The sequence below is a fragment of the Sphaeroforma arctica genome, assembly GCF_001186125.1.
Source record: "Sphaeroforma arctica JP610 unplaced genomic scaffold supercont1.1086, whole genome shotgun sequence".
Lineage (NCBI taxonomy): Eukaryota > Ichthyosporea > Ichthyophonida > Sphaeroforma > Sphaeroforma arctica.
In genome coordinates, this window is record NW_014039472.1 from 1 (window position 1) to 17,500 (window position 17,500).

At 46.6% G+C, this 17,500-nt stretch overlaps 1 protein-coding gene across 2 annotated transcripts in view; it reads right to left on the bottom strand.

Moving 5' to 3' along the window:
* Positions 1-370: 370 nt before the first annotated feature.
* SARC_09933 overlaps positions 371-17,500 on the bottom strand; it is a 20,043-nt gene continuing 2,913 nt past the window's right edge. The window contains exons 5-31 of one of the 2 annotated variants that reach the window (XM_014296034.1): positions 16,941-17,157; positions 16,226-16,509; positions 15,704-15,874; positions 15,110-15,429; positions 14,343-14,529; positions 13,633-13,749; positions 12,783-13,121; positions 12,002-12,196; positions 11,082-11,612; positions 10,397-10,645; positions 10,063-10,198; positions 9,593-9,804; positions 9,099-9,318; positions 8,302-8,450; positions 7,751-8,089; positions 6,958-7,227; positions 6,326-6,548; positions 5,629-5,793; positions 5,266-5,444; positions 4,612-4,852; positions 4,232-4,353; positions 3,338-3,571; positions 2,484-2,968; positions 1,640-1,890; positions 1,194-1,324; positions 704-908; positions 371-497 (exon numbers count right to left, since the gene is read on the bottom strand). In XM_014296034.1, coding sequence (XP_014151509.1) covers positions 409-497; positions 704-908; positions 1,194-1,324; positions 1,640-1,890; positions 2,484-2,968; positions 3,338-3,571; positions 4,232-4,353; positions 4,612-4,852; positions 5,266-5,444; positions 5,629-5,793; positions 6,326-6,548; positions 6,958-7,227; positions 7,751-8,089; positions 8,302-8,450; positions 9,099-9,318; positions 9,593-9,804; positions 10,063-10,198; positions 10,397-10,645; positions 11,082-11,612; positions 12,002-12,196; positions 12,783-13,121; positions 13,633-13,749; positions 14,343-14,529; positions 15,110-15,429; positions 15,704-15,874; positions 16,226-16,509; positions 16,941-17,157 — 6,261 coding nt within the window. In that variant the 3' untranslated portion in view covers positions 371-408. Of the gene's footprint in view, positions 498-703; positions 909-1,193; positions 1,346-1,639; positions 1,891-2,483; positions 2,969-3,337; positions 3,572-4,231; positions 4,354-4,611; positions 4,853-5,265; positions 5,445-5,628; positions 5,794-6,325; positions 6,549-6,957; positions 7,228-7,750; positions 8,090-8,301; positions 8,451-9,098; positions 9,319-9,592; positions 9,805-10,062; positions 10,199-10,396; positions 10,646-11,081; positions 11,613-12,001; positions 12,197-12,782; positions 13,122-13,632; positions 13,750-14,342; positions 14,530-15,109; positions 15,430-15,703; positions 15,875-16,225; positions 16,510-16,940; positions 17,158-17,500 lie in introns of both variants that reach the window. The other variant, XM_014296035.1, reaches the window with a different exon arrangement.

Sequence of the window (17,500 nt, forward strand, 5' to 3'; positions counted from 1 at the left end):
TATACATATTGTGTGTGTGGGAGATTTGCAATGTTGGCTGAATAATTTTAAGGCTGTCATGATTTGCTTTTTCTTCTAAATGGCTGCCGCAGTAAACTTCTGGTCTCTATTATTGAAAATAATATTTAGTTGCCAAACTTTGACCATACCCGTGTGCGAACTTTTACCTGGATCACTCTAAAATATACGATTTATCATGGATGGAAGCGCACTTTCTTTAATAGTCATTTTGCTGCATGTACCGTTAAATTTGGCAGGTTGGCAAACAAAGCTTATAATCTTTTAGGAATTGTATGCTCGAAAGTGCTGATGAATAAACACTTCAGGAGCACAAAATCACTGAGTAATCGGGCGTTTGAAGAGGCATCGGTACATTTTCAACTAAGTTTTATTATATCATCTACCATCTTAGAAATACTTCTGCAGTGATTCACCTAAGAAAGATTCGATAGTAGAGATCACCTCCTGTGCCTTGCTTTCCACCTCGGCGGAATCATCTGTAAGTTTCGGGAGGAAATAGCAACGATAAGAACCCAATATGGGTTGGCACATTTCATGGTGATACTACTAGCAGTGAAGAATTACAAGCCACGAGGCACATCAATGTGTTTGTTTGCCCACGTACTGAAAAGGCCTAGTCGACTCATACGACATGGGAAATACCCTAAGCGTAAACTGCAGAGCGCATACACACAATACATACCTTCCATAGCCTCAGCCAAGAACGGAATAGTTTCAGGTAACAATAATAAGAACTCTTCGCCCAATCGCGAGTACAGCTCCTTCTCCACAGTCAGAGCGGCAGCGCGCACCGATGTTTCGTGATGTCTTGTCATCAGCAGCAGCTTGTTGTTGAGTGTCTTCCACATATCATCATCAGCAATTGTTACAGCGAATTGTCCAATTACCTGTGGCGGTGGATAAGCAAGTAGAGTGTGCGGTACGTTAGTATCCAGACCGTACAGCTCCCAGCCGTGAAAAATTCGTACACACGTGTTGGATCAGGATGACTATCAGTCACACGAGTGCCTAACCAATCGTGTATACCGTAGCAAACGACATGATTGTGCACACATACTCGTGCTCAATTACTATGCACACATACTCGTGCTCAATTACTATGCACAGCGCAACGTACGCGACCAACACCCGTGTCGGCAGCCGAAACAGAACTGATACCCACACACACTTACCTCAGTCAGTAGCGCGTTACGTTGTTGCGTGGCTTCTAGACCACCAATGTCGTTCTCCAACTGATGTAGGACCGATTCATGTATCTCCTTGAACACCTCACCACTTATTGATCCACCTTTATTCTTTTGCCCTATAGAACCCAATAAACAGACTAGATTAAATGAGGCGCCGGGAATACTTTCGTGAACTGCAAGAAGACTTTGCGGCGGTATGTTTTACTCTTAACGTATTGATTACGATTATGAGGAACTCATGTACAAATCATCAATAAGTCTTGCGTACATTTCAATCTTTCGCTTAAAGTAGCACCACTGGTTTCACAAAGGGAACTCTATGCAAGTAACATAAAACAAAACACCACCAGCCATGCAGATACATCGGCAGAACAAGCACTGTGAATAGCCAGATCTTACACGCGAGCAATGCCAATCTGGCTTGCACATACCCTTTCGCTTGGACCCAGTGTTAGGCGATGCGCTATCGAATAAGAACAGATTGTGCAGGGTCGAGAGCAGGCTGTGCAAAATCGCCGGCACCACCTCGTGTTGTGCACGCACTTCGCTTGGCATGCTCTTGGATGTGTTGTACATGTTCAGCACAGACACCATCGGGGCTGCCAGATGCTTGATGTAAGGGGCGAAGATGGTCTTGAGGGTACTTGATAGCCTCTTCAGGACACGCCAGAAGATCTGGCCTCTGCAGACCAATGGAGATCGAGTCAGGTTGAGATGGGATGAAGAATGAGAAGCTATTAAGAAGGATTAGTTGAAGGATATATGATTTGAGCGAACCCAGCATACCGGCCCGATTTCATTAGAATGCACAATCAATCACGACTAAACGGTCATCAGAGATACATGCGCGTCCATTACGTATCGTGCGAAAACTGTGACCCAGAGCCCTCTAATATCACTGTGATATAAAGCCCTCTAATATCGCTGTGATATAAAGCCCTCTAATATCGCTGTGATATAAAGCCCTCTAATATCACTGATATAAAGCCCTTTAATATCACTGTGATATAAAGCCCTCTAATATCACTGTGATGTAAAGCCCTTTAATATCACTGTGATATAAAGCTCTCTATTATCACTGTAATATAAAGCCCTCTAATATCACTGTGATATAAAGCCCTCTAATATCACTGTGATACCCATTTCCACAGACACAGCCCCGCAATCAACATTGGCAATACCACCGACAGAGACTAGGAAGCAAGAGAGGTGCACCACAAACAGAAACCGAACGTGTATACATGCCAATACAGCCCTACGTGCAGCGTAGCGTACCTCAGCAGGAACTTGGCCGAGTCCTTCATAGTATTCGTGTACCACGAAACCAGCGTCAGGAATAACGGCTTGAACGACGTCTCCGACAGCTTCATGACCATGCCTACAAAGGCGTCGGCACTCGCATCATCCACCCAAACGTTACGCACAACGTCTTGCTCACCCGCACGCCCCTCAGAGAACTCAAACGCTGTTAGAAGCAGCTTGAACAGGCTCTTGTAGTGCACCAGCATATCCGATGGGGACATTCCAGCAACGACCGAGCTCAGCATACGCACGCACACCATCACTCTGTACGCTTTGGTCTGAGCCGGCAACTGGGCCGTGTTGACGTTAGTGTAGTATGCGTATAAGGCTGGTAGTATGACTCGGGGTGCCAGTACGACAGCTAGTTGGTCACGCAGGTCAGAGATCTTCTGAGTCACATCACCTGCGCCAGTACCGCTGGCGGGTGATAGCTCGAAGGATTCTTCGGACGAGAGGTCCTGCAAGGAATGGGGGATGTGGGTACGGGTCGAAAGGCGAGTGTGAGAAGGAGATATACCTGGTAGTGTACTAAGGCAATCTGTACATACCAACAGTTGCACGGAACTTTCGACCAAGTCACTGGTAGCAGGCCTTACGCACGCCTACTAGACGTTCACTCATCACCAACACATGCACACACACATATATATGAACATACACACACACACACGCGCATATGAACACATTCACACAAACCACTTCAAGAAGGTTGCTTACAACAAATGCACACAAAACACCTGGCAAACGGCTCGTGGGTGAAGACACACACAGTCACACACACACACACACTACTTCCACCGGGTTGCTTATCCCCAACACCCACGCACCTTCTTGGCAAACGCCTCGTGCGTAACGATACTGAGGATGTCACTCAGTCTGTTCGAGATGAACTGCGGCAACACAGCCACACACGAGGACAATGCGACCAGTGCACTTTTGACCAGGAGCAGTGAAGTAGGACCGAAGACGGCCTTGCTCCGGTCGGTGGTGTTGCGGGTGTCGATCTGCGTCTGGATGGTGTTGAGCAGAAGCGGTAGGAAGACGGGCAGCTTGGACATGACCTGTGTACGGGAGAATGTGGGTATGTATGATGATAAATATTGATGTGTGTATGTATGATGATAAAAATTGATGTATGTATGACAAGTGTCCAGAGGTTGAATATCCGGACAGGATCTGAGGTCATTTAGAAACGTTAAGATATATATAAGGTAGTGATGGTTAGAGACAACCGATATGTATGCATTGGCGTTCCGATATCCCTCACTATCGCGTAAAAACGCATTGCCTTCTATGTATATACAGCTACGCAGAAAGATTAGGCCAGTCAAAGCGAGGCTACACAGTTGGAAGGGTTGGAGTCTTCACGTGCTGGCAAACGGCACACCCTCACTCTACACACATACACAAACAGCTCATGTGGAACAAAAGCACACATGTACACAAGGTTAGATAGATTTTGGGTATTGGTCTATCCATATCCTCACTCTACACACATACATAAAGAGCTCGTGCGGTATATTTGCACACAAGTACACAATGTTGGATAGGCTTTGTGTATTGGTGTACCCATATATGCATGTAGTTCGTAAGTACGCACAAGTAGACTTGTACGAACGCGTTTACAATCAGAATATATGGATACATGCGCCATACGACCACCCGAAGGCAACCGACACAAACACAAACACATGTACTTATGTACACATGCACATACATACCTTGGTACCAAGTGCATTGATTAGCGAGCCCAAGCACACCATTGCACTTGCTTGTAAGTGCAAGCTTTCGGACTGCAAGACGGCCGGAGAGATAACCACCGGCAACGCCCGTACAAAGGGTTCTGTGACGGATATTGAAGTGTATTTCGAGTATGGATTAGGGAAGTTCTTTTCAATGTATACATACAAACATATGCAGATACACACACTCACTCACATATATCATCATGTATAAGAAACAGCTGCAAAGGTGAACAATGCGAAACGCATAAACGGCCCTAGGACATATAGCACTGTACCCATACATACATTCATACACCCACATACCCACACACACGTATACATACACGCCCACATCCACAACAAACAACCTCACTCACCCGGATACTTAGACGCAAAGTGATGTGCGAGCACCTCCAGATTCAGCATGGCGCTCTGCTTCATGCTGTTGGTGTTGCTGCTACCATCCACGTTGGCCTGTACAATGCCATCGCCTGAGGGGTGCTTATCCGCCACTAACTGCACTAGATGGTCCACCATGCCCACAAACAGGATGGCTGAGTCGACCTGGCTGTCTCCGTGTGGGCGTACGGGCTCTTCCAGGATAAGTTCGTTCTCGTCCTGGGGAGAGATGGAATGGGTGATTTGGGATTCATGTTAGGATTTGGGATTTTAAGACTTGGCGGGTATAAATTTTAGGACGGGGGGTTTTTTTAAGTACAAGATTTGTTGGGGTTCAGCGTTGTGGGTTCTGAAAAGATGCGAGAAGGGGATGTTGGCTATGCATTGGGTGCGTACATGCGATGAGGCGTAATGGCTGGTTGTATGTACTCGCAGTATAAAATACCATCGTTCCTAGACAAGCGATGACGTATATAGTGTGTACGAGTATGCGTGGGCAGGGCGATCCTTGCACACACAGGGGCGTATCAAACGATCAAGAAGACCTGCAAACGCGCAAACGCCCCAGATACATATATACTTGCAACAACCAACACCTCAGGTACACAGGCACGCATGCTATCCAGACACACCTTAGTCTGAACCTCGAGTGTCTTAAACTCCTCCACCTTCAGTGCAAACAAGCGCAACGCTCTACATCGCACGGTGGTATCGTCGAAGCGGATCAGATTCTTAACCACTTCCACAAACATTGGCAGCGGCAGTAAGTTGTTCACCGACTCCATGCACAGGAAGGCAGCGTCCAAACAGCCTGGTGAGTGGTCACGCGTGTGGTGTAGGGGTTGGGAGGGGCAAGATGAGCAGCTGACGAGTGAAGGTACGGATAGAGATGCAACCGCAGTGGTCCAGTCGTTTCTAAGATCAGCGAATAAGTCAAATATATATATATATATGTGCACATTAGGTGGGTTCTAATTGCTGTGATGACAGCTTACCTTTCCAAGCCCGCGTAAGGGGCGTGTGCTTCTTGCTGGCGCCCTTCTGTCTGCTGAGATGCGACATGTGCTCTGTGACCACACGTGACAGTGTCAGGATGCTCTCGAGTAAGCGCAGGTACTGGTCTTGCAGACTCTCCTCATCTTCGTCCATGTGATCGCTCTCTGATGGTTTACATCATATGATGGAGATGTATATGATGGTTTACAAATAATGAAGATGTATATTATGGTTCATATATAATGTTGGAGATGTATATGATGGTTTACATTTAATGATGAAATTTATGTTTCATTAATATATATACATTTTGACGGAAAGAACACAAAAGGTGTATTGTCCGTGTTTGTATGAGGGGAGTATGCCCTTTAGTACTGGTCTTATAACCCTAAAACCCTGACACCTCGTCGTTGTCTGTGTGATCACTCTCTGATGGTGTACGGGTAAAGGTGGAGTTGTGAATATTTATGATTTCGATATATCATCCATGTATTGGCAGTGTAAATGTAACTAGAAGATACGCTCTAGCAGGCTCAAGTACAGATCGTTCAGAATTAATTGTTCTTGTCCATTTGTTGCTTTCCGATAATAACTAAAAACTAAATACCAATCGCTAATATACAATGTCTCATAATATTGATCAAGCATACATACATACATACATATATATATATATATATACATAAAAATAAATACCTTGCTGGCGTTCCTTCATAGCCTGTGAGCTAAACATGGAGAAGGTCCTGGAGCCCAGAATATTAGCGACCACTTGTACGGTAATGCCTTTGAACTGAGCGATTTGCAAATCACTGCGTGTGATTAGAGGACACACAGTGCTCTCGATAGCGTGGTCACGCTTCCACGCCGTCTTCTCATGGGAAGTCTCGGGTCGGTGGTTGGGCAGCTCGCAGGTAAAGCTCTGTTGTGATTGGTGGATAAATATAGAATGAGTGACGAGTCAGGCCCTGCTTTGGTGGGTGGAGTGTCAAACAATAGTTTGACTGGAATAACACACTAGGAGTGTTGACTGTAGAACGGTAGATGAGATAGTGACCAACTGCTCACTACATGCCAGCTTGCGTACATGGCGCAGAGGCACTTGTCTGCAGCACACACGCACATGCACATGTGGGATCAGGCTGATTGCCCAGACGGGATATCGAGCAACTATACATACATACATACATACACACATGCATATGCATACATGCCCATATACATACATACACACACATACATTTATTCGTATATACATATATACCTAAATACATACATACATACATACACACATATAGGCAAACAGGCATAGAATATCCATCCAAGCATACCGTCATGACAACAAACGCCGACAGCTGAGCCTTCGTATCAAACTGGGCGATCAACTGGGCGACAAAAGCCTCGACCGAGATGTTCTCCTCGTTGCCATGGTTGCCGGCGGCGTCTTGCTGTGCACGATTGGTTTCGGTCAGCGCGTGGGTGTCCAGCATCATCACCGAGACCAGACCAAGGTACTCGGAGACACCGATTGTACTCAGAAGGTGTGTGAACAGACGCAGACGGCGATGCTGGGGCATGTGCTGATACGCACCCACGAATACCTGTGGGGGGGATGGGTTTAGGTTAGGTTAGGTTAGGTTGGAAGGATCAGACTGAGGTTAACTACACACAGAGAGAGGGAGTGTATGCGTGTGTGGGGAAGGTGGTAGGTACGGCTTTAAAGGAGAGCTGTGATGATACGGCAGATGAACGAGAATGATAGTTCACTTTTGAGACTGTGAGCAGCACTTGCCTTAATACGAACAGACACAGACGGCGGTGCTAATGCACGTGTGTGGGTAAGTATATGTGAATGTGTGTATGTGAATGTGTGTATGTATATGTGTACGTGTATGCAAGTATGCGTGTAAGTATGTGAGTGAGTGAGTTTGTGCTTCGTAACTGTCCGCCATAAATTCAGATCGCATTTGACGTCCACACACTTAAGTGTTAAGATTCTACTCACACAGTCACACACTCAGCTCTAGCTAAATACACTACCCATCAAAGATATGCCTAGTGCACCCATTGGAGATATACCTACCTTCACAATATCCACCCACATCCACCTATATAAATATATACCTTTACAATATCCAGCACCAGCACTTTGCTCTTGACAGGGTCGTTGGTAAACGTCGTGCTGCGGATCAAGGGTGGTATAACCGTCTCTATACTCTGCTTGATGATGTGGAAGCTATAATTGTCGTCCTGGCGCAGCACATTGTCCCCCATAAACGTGAAGATGCTCATGATGTTATGCAGCACTATGCTGGGATACACATCGGCGATGTGGGCTAGTAACTGTAGCGTGTGGTGGTGTGTCTGAGGGTTTTCGGTCATGCGCACACAGCGCACGATCAGCTCAACGTCCACTGCCTTCTTGATCTCGGCTAGAGTGGCCTTGTCGTTCTGCTCGCGAGCCTGGACGTGGATTATAATCGAGTGAGTGCAACCACACATCCATTTGTACTATCATCACACAACCATATAGCCTAACAACACACCTTACTATACCATAACAAAACATCCATCTATACTGTAACAACACACCCATCTGTACTGAAACAACACACCCATCTATACTATAACCACATCAGCAGCATAACCACACACCCAACCACGCCACAGCTCACCTCATCGGTAGTGCGTGTGAAGACAGCCACCGCCGCACACAGCGCACTCTGCTTCACCGACTCGACTTCAAAGTGCCCCGCCGAAATAGGCTGCAGATCAATGCAGCGACCAATCACATCAAAGAGATCGGCCAGGAGACGGTACTCGCCTGTGGGTATGAAAATGGGCGTGGGTGTGGATATGAGAATGGGTGTGGGCGGACGTGTCAATGTAATGAGTGGGTTCAGGGGGTGGCGGTGCGTATGGATAGGGGCGTAACCTGATAGTACAAAGGATAGGGGCGTAACCTGATAGTACAAAAGTTAGGTCAGGTTTGCTCTGGTTGATAGGGGATAGAGTTCAGGCTTGGTACACGAGTGTGGGTGGCTATGGTTCGTGGTGGTGATGGTGTTCGGGTCAATCTACGATGAAAGGCTATATGTATGCACATACTATAAGGACCACTCTAACATTGGCGACGAACCACCTCAACATCGATTCTTGTTCTCAAGACTGAAATAGGCCGATTTGATGGCCCAATTTATCAGCCAGAATGCAATATCCTTCCATGATATATAAATAGAACATTCATAAAAACGCAGAAATCCACACACAGTAAAGCCGCCTTCGTTTACAATACCACCAGAAATATATTCAACCGTTGCAGAGTAATAGCTGAAGGAACAGATACTTTGCTCTGATTGACACACAGTGACACGACCGCCTAACTACACAACACATACACACATATATATATATATACATATCTCACACACACACGCACACACACACATATATATATATACAAGTCCCACACCTTCAACGTCCGTCTTTGCCTGCAGCACCTCTAGTATGGTGCTCAGCTGGAGTAGGTTGTCTGCTGGGATGACAGATTCGTCCGCCTGATTCTGATTGGCTACAGCAGTGCTTTCGGAGTCGCTTCTGATTCGCTTACCCATTTGTGGAGCAACTCCGCCAGCGACGTCACGCATTTGGCTTGTGTGTTCGTTGGTCAAGCGCACGAACTCGGAGCGATCCTGAGGTGCAACAAAAATATAAAACGTAAGAGAGAGGGTAGAATATTATACCTACATACAAATATATGTAAAAGGTTGTGTAGGATTATAGTACATACACTTACAATCATCGGGTTTAAAAAGACACAGATACCTAGAAGGGTATAAAAGTAAATAACACCAATACACACAAACACGTACGGCATATATGCATAAAAAGGTATAAAACAACAATCACCCCCCACACACACAAATACATCCATTCACACATCCACACGCGCATCGCATCACATACAATCTCCGTCTTGAAGTGCGTGTGGTCCAGCGGGAGGTGTGCCAGCGCATTCCTGGCTGCAACGATGCAGTGGTTGGAGTTGTGGCGTTGCTGCACTACACCACACAGAGTGGTCACCAGATCTTGCTGTACATCGGCAGACGCCTCTACGAACATCTCGGGCGTAATAGCACGCACGGCTACCATTTGCCCGTGGGTGTAGCCGGGGAATCCTGGGGTGTAGGAGAATAGGTTTATTTATAGGTTTATGTACAGGTTTATGTAAAGGTATATATACAGGTTATGTATAGGTTGAAGTATATGAATATATATACATGTACACGTATATATATACGTATACGTATTCGTATATGATGTATATATATAGAGATAAGGTTTATGTATAACTTTTAGCTATAGGACACCAATTTGGACCGGCTAGTCACGCACAGATGGCAATTATAAGTACACATCAAGTACACACTAGGTACCTTTGAGTGCATCCAGCAAGAATCGGGTCAGGTCATCAACTATGGTCAACATGGGAGCGACCGTAGTATCGAACTGTTTGATCAACATTTCGAGCACACTCACTTCCGCAACGGTCAGTCGGTGCTTTGGCCCGGCCTGTACGGGACAAATAAAGTAGGGTTTCCAACGTAGGGGTGAGACCAGAGACCAGAGATAGCAAACAGGAACAATATGTGGATAGAAAAGGACCAGGGCACAATCTGTTGGGCAGAGATTCGGACAGTAATAGGACAGATCACACAATGACCAATACATCCATCCAATATATATATATATATACATATATGTACGCACCTTATTCCATGGCTTACTACCCACCCATACCGACTGGTCAATGGTATCACTGCTGCACTTCTGAGCCAGCTGGTGCAGCAGGTCAATGGTCGACGGCAGTACCAGCGCCCCATTCTTCAGCGCCACCACAGCCGAGAGTAACAACGACTGCTGCACAGGATTTTTGAGTGCGCACGTGTACGAGGTTATGAAGAGCGCTACACTCTCCTGATACTTCTTACCCACGTGTTTGGGCTTGGTCTGTCCCTCCTGTGAGTGTGGTGTGAGTGTTTGGTATGGGAATATGACATACAATAGGGGTGAGGGTATGTCAGGAAAGGAATGGGATGGAATGGGGCTATGGCGGGGCAAGGGATAGAACACAAGAGTGTGAGCAGGTAATGAGAGGTATTCAAAACAGAAGTGGGATACCGGCAAGTGTTTGCGAGTAAAGTGAGAGCGCTGGGTGAATGGGGTTTGTTGCGTGCGTGAGTGTAGACACCCAGCGACTACACTACAGGGTTTAGAAACAAAGGGTTTTAGGGTTTAGGTCATATAACCAACATCCACACTACAGTGTACGATATGATTGGCCAAATGATACAAAGATACGGTACATATTACACATATACACGCTACAATCCGATATGATTGGCCAAATGATTCCACACACATCATGTACCGAACTTCTCTCCCCTCGCAATACCTTGAGGGCCGATGTGAATCCCTGCGAGGCAAAGGTAGCCAGGTACTTGGCATCGTTCTGGAACTCCAACTGATGCGCCACAATCTCCTTGACCAACTGCGTAGCGTACACCCCCTTCAAGCCCGTGACACCGCTGTGGGCAAACACCGTGCTCGCCAGCGATTGGTAGACGACTGTGCTATTAATAGCACCCAATGAAACCTGGATGTCCTTGGTGCCCGGGTAGTCGGGCATGGTCTTCTGCTCGGTGGACTTGGTGAAGATCGTATCAATCGCCGCAAAGCACTTGAGCGCTAGCTGCCGCACCACGGGTGTCTCAGACACCAACACGGCCAGCAGAGACGGGACAAACACAACCACACTCTCCAGGAGAGGACCGGTCCCTTTTTCGCTGCCCTGGGTCATGTTGGCTAAGGACTGCAGGAAGGCATGGGCTATGGACAGCGCACGCACATGCACCGCAACCCCGTTGGTGTTGGACGCAGTGTTAGACTCGTTCAACCACGACGACGCTAGGAACAACAGCTCAGCCTAAGAGAAGCAGAGAGAGAGAGAGAGGACAAAAGAAGGGGGAGTGAGGAGGGTGAAGAAGAAAGTATGCCAGGAGAGGTAGGTAGTGTATGGAAGGACGGTGACAGGAGGTATAATGTACCGTGTATATATGATAGTACAGACATGGAAGATGGGATATGTATGTGTGCAACCATGGATGTACGGGGAGTATGTGACAACTCACTTTACCGAGTTTCACGTCTAATAGCACGTCACAGTATGCGATGGCACCGCGATCTACACTATATATGCAAACCAGGGGGTAATCCCACTACAGCTGTTATATATATATATATATATATACTATTAGAACAAACACGAGATAATATACGCACACCCCTATTTCACACCACCCATCCCATACACACCTGGGCTGGTATACGGGTAAAGATCTCAATCAGCAGGGGTTGAAACCCGGCCGTGCGGACGGCGTCGCTCATGTGACGCGAGTCCACACTTGCTGTTAGAGAGAACACGCGCCACAGCAGCATGACTGCATGCTCGTCGTTGCCGCCGAGGGCCGTCTTGGTGATGATGCGCTGGAGCGTGCACAGCAGAATGGTCTGTGGACGGGAGATACAGCGGAGTGTGGGTGAGTATGAGGGGGGGGGGAGAGCCGCTGGTGGATGGTGGGTGTAAGCTGGGTGAGATGTGGGTTTGTGAGGTTGAAGGGGATGGAATGAAGAGGTGTGAGTGTTTTTGTTCAGTGCGTGTGTATACGTGTAGGTAGACAGGGCGGTGAGTGGAAGTAGGGTATCGGTGTAGCGGATCTGCGACCAAGGGATGTAATGGCCAAGAGAGTCTCTGGTTGCAAGTGGGTGTGCGCTGGGGTGGCGTAGCGCTGTGTGTGTAGTGTCTGTTTGATCATGATAACAGAGTGGGTAGGTACGCATATAAAGTAGAGTAGATGAGTATATATATATAAACACACACACATATATATATATATATATATATACATAAAAAGGGGTTCTAAAGTAAGACAAGTACATGAGAGGGCATCCAGGGTCATCCAGGGCCTCCCATCCAACTACCAACCTTTTGACAATAAACCGAATGTTCTAGGCATTAAACTAGCGCATCATAAGCCCGATAAGGAAATAACCTACTAATAGCACATGATATTTACTAATAGCACACGATACCTACCTGCAACACGGCGTAGTCTGGAACAGCGCCCGAGTCTCTGTCAAGCACCGACATCACCGCCTTAGTCAACTTCGTCGCCTTGATTTTCTTGACCTTCGACTTACCTACATTGGCGTTTGTGGCGTTCTGATTGGTTGCGACGGCCAGCTCCTGTTCGATAAACCGAAGGGTCTTCTCCACATACTTGGGTGAAGTGGTTACTAGGTGTGGGATACTGCCGCCTGAGGCTAGTAGCAGAATAAACCTGAGTTTACTGTGCATCGCTTTCGCATTCGCATCTGTAGAGGTGCGCGTCTGCTCGCACAGAGTAAAGAGATCTACTCCCAGAGTAGGATTCGCCTGGTGGGAGTAAACATTCCGGGAGTCAGTACAGGGTGTGTGAAGCGTTGAGATCGACAACGCAAGCGACTATTGCTTGGTCATCAGTTGGGTTATAAGTGGCTAGACACACCGATGCATACCACTGTGAACAGAACACGCACAGACACATGCATGCTTACATAGTTGCAAACAGCACCCACCACACTACCTCACCAGTACAAGGCATGCATACACATTCCTTTCTATTGCATATGCGTTTAAACACCCACCCACACAAGTACCCATGCATACAACCATTGTAGCTAACAAGCACCTACGAATGAACGACTAAATTCCCCTACTAACTAAATCAACCACGACACACACCGTCATGTACATTAGCTCACAAGCATACGCACACCCCCATGCCATAGTCAACTGAGCTGTAATCCCCTACCAACTCAATCAACTAAATCAACCACGACACACACCGTCATGTACATTTAGCTCACAAGCATATGCAGCCATAGTTGTACTGAGCTGTACTCACCTTGATGGTCGCAGAGAGGGCCGCAATCACGGCATCGTTCTTATGTACTGTGGAGGCAGTTGGGCTCTTAAACGTCTCAAACACAGCCGGTGTAAATCCGGCAAAGCACGGCGATTTCTGTGGATATAGCGATGGTACATGTGCGAATAATATTAATAATGACAAAAATAAAAATATTAATAATAATCATGATAGTAATAATAATAATAATAATAATCATGATAGTATTAATAATAATACTAATAATAATAGGCTTAGAATGTGCCAGCGAAGGCTCCCGTGTTTCTATACGTAGTACACACAGTACTTGTGCGCGGGGGATGTAGGGGTGTTGGGACTGACTCGAGTCTCAGGGAGCGCATACCTACCTATTTACCTACATACAAATATACGTATATACATACATACATACAGGCCGGTTGATCCATATGATGGATGATACGTAACACTGTGTAGTTCCGACGATTCACAGTACCATGTTTCCGGTCACCCAGTTCACGGGAGTACTCAGGTTTGCAAGGTGTCAGTGCTGTATGGCTACAGTACAGACTCACAAACTGGTACACACATACGTGCCTGAAATACAGGATAGGTACATACGAGCACTTATACAACATGCATGCATACATACAATGCAGACACATCATACACCGATACCCAACAGATACCAACACACACACATACATACACATACATATATATATATACACCTGTAATATAGCTCCCTCGGTGAGAATTTTGGCCACGCGGGCTGCGGGGGCACAGTGAGCGTCGTTGTGGGCAAACAAGCACACGAGCGCATGCGGCGCCACAGTCTCCAACTGCTTACGGTACACACCCAGATACACAAAGAACAGAACGTCGGCGGCTTTCGTGACTACCACAGCATTAGCGCCGCTGTGAAGCATACAGTGTGCGCGGGAGGAAGGGGGTGAGTTGAGGTGAGGCTGTTTTTGCGAGTTTGGGGAATATGTAAATACGTGTGCGGTGGTAAGTGTCTGAATCGAATAACTGGAATACACATTCAGGCACACGGAGAAGTGTACGTTTATGAAGTGTGCGTTTATAAAGTGTGCGTATATGAATTATGCACTTTGGAAGTGTACGTTTTTGTGGCTGTGGTATCTAATCGTTGTCATCAAACCAATGCGAACGTAGCAATGCCATTGCCTACGCCAATGGGAAGTGGACAAATACATCGGATGGTAGTGACATCAGCATCAACGGATGAGCCGAACCACAGTAACACACATGCATACAGAGCATACCGCACCGTTACCATGGAAACAAACATCGATTTTAAATAGTGGGTGGATGGTTGTCAAGGATACATCAAGGTTGTTCATAGACTAAACACGTATGGAATCTCAACAGGCTTTCGAACTATTAGTAGTAGGTATATACATCATACATAACTACTTAGTACACAGGCCAATACTAGAGATTAACAAATTCGCACACACACACACACACACACCTGTACACACAGCGCAAGAGACTCTCCCTCAGATCCACTATCATCTGCTCCTTCGCAGCTAGCTCAGCCGGGTCTTCTGTGGCCACTACCACACCGTTCTTAGACGGCTTGTGTGACTTATGCGATTGCTTCTTAACGCCGTGATTGAACCGTAGTTTGAGTAAGAAGGCCAGTGCCTCTAACGCACCGATCACTACCTTGGTGTCTTCATCCTCGATTCGATTGGAGAGCGCGCGAATCAGGTGATGTTGCTCGGACTCTGTGATGACGCGCTTGTCCATAGTCCGCAGATAGTTGACTGTTTGTAGACGAATCACAGCCTGGCCAAGTGAAGGAAACAGGCGGTGGGCAATAGAGGGAAGTGAGTGAACAAGTTGAGGATTCATATGCGATCGACCCCAGTCCCCATCAAAATGGTACCGTAATGTCAATTCCCCAATATATATAGACACCACGACGCGCATCGCAGTAGGATTGTAACTCATCGGTAAAATATCGAGGTAAGTTGATATGTTTATACAGAAACAAAAAGCCAATTATTCAGACATTACAAGCAATACGTTACACATTCCACTCCTTTCCAACCCAATTTACCTGGGGATGTTCAAGGCAGGTCAACAAACTTCCGTATTCGATTTTGGTACTCTCATCAGGGTTCGTCTCACCATTAGTGGTGTTGGGCTCCTCGGCCGACAACTGCATCGGCTGGTGTCTGGATCCCGCAAAGCACTTTGAGATAAAGCGGAACGCGGCCGGGTCGGCATTCTTTTTATAGATTGGAAGAGGCGGATGATTGTGTAGGTCACACGTGAATACAAGAAGGGTATGAGAAGAATGTTATACAATAGAATAATATACCAGACAGACGAACCTTTCGCGTCCACACACAGATATATTTATATATATATATAGATACATATCGATACACACACACACATATATATATATATATGCGTGGCTCGCCGCATTCGAACCACAAACTCTACAGTACTAGATACATGTGCACGCGTGCGTCATCATCTCCCATCGTATACATGCAAGTATGCAAACCCATCCAAAAGCACATTGAACTAATAAACACACATACACCCACACCCACCCACCCACACGCCTCACCTTGAGCAACAGATTGATAGCAGCATCCATCTGCGTGGGGTACTTAGTCGCCAGCAGCTTCACAGTGGGCTGTAGCTTCACCTCCACCTCCCGCTCCACCATTACCTGTGACAGGATGTTCGTTACAACACCCTCGATCCGAAGCAGGTCCACGGCACGTTGCAGGATAAGGGTGGTCACGTGTGCACTAACCTCGGTGGGCATTTTTACCAGACTGATCAGGCGGTGCAGAGTGTGTACCAGAGACTGCATGTCACAGTCTCCCTCTCCGAGTGAGATCTTGCCTAAGAAGGTGAGGTATGGATATGGATATGGATATGAATATAGATGTAGATTTGGATATAGAGATGCAACGGTTACAGACATACTGAATCATACACAGGTTGTGGTGTATTAAATACTCAGGGGCAATGTGGACATCAAACTGTGAGATGCAGAGCTACCTGTATACAGGTTGTGGTGTGAACTGGATACTTCAGGACAATGCTTGACCAAAACCTGCGAGATGTACAGCAACGCCATGCCGTTGAAACCTGACTGGATTGTACTCGATACAAAAAGTATACCGAATACTTCCACACTATCCGAGCACTCACCTGGTATCGTGTGACATATAGAGCTGCACTCACATACATAGGTAAGTATGGACAGCATCCACGGTCACAGAAGACGAGAAACCGCCAAACGCAGCCTACACGTACACACAGGCACTCACCTGCGAGGCGACTGATGAGTAGTAGCAGGAAGGTTTCCCCGCCATTCTTGAGCTGATTGCCAAATAAGGAAACCACCGATCCCCCCTGTTCATTAACGTGTTGATCTAACGCCACCACCTTCTCGACCACGGCAGTGGGCAGCGACTGAACGTTTTGCGACCGGCATATGTACGCAATACAGATGACACTCGTCTTGTAGTTGACTGCTGTGATGCTCTGTGGTGGGGTTGTTGGTAGAGAGTTTAGTTTGTTGTGGCTATAAGACGGTGTTGTAGTTTAAGAGTGTGTAGTGGGTTTAATGATCTGCCTTACAAACCGTAGTTGTATATATGTTGTGATCTTATAGTTTTGGTATAGTTTTAAAGCCTACTGTGGTTATAAAGGTTTGTTGGGTAAGAACAATACTTCGGACAATAACTAGGGATGTGGCTATTCGACAAGGCATATTGGCTCAGGCCAAGCGGAAGGGGAGGTATCCAGCGAGGGCTTGCGGAGAGGTGATGCAACGATGGAAGACATACGGTGTGTTTGATGCAACGATGGAAGACATACGGTGTGT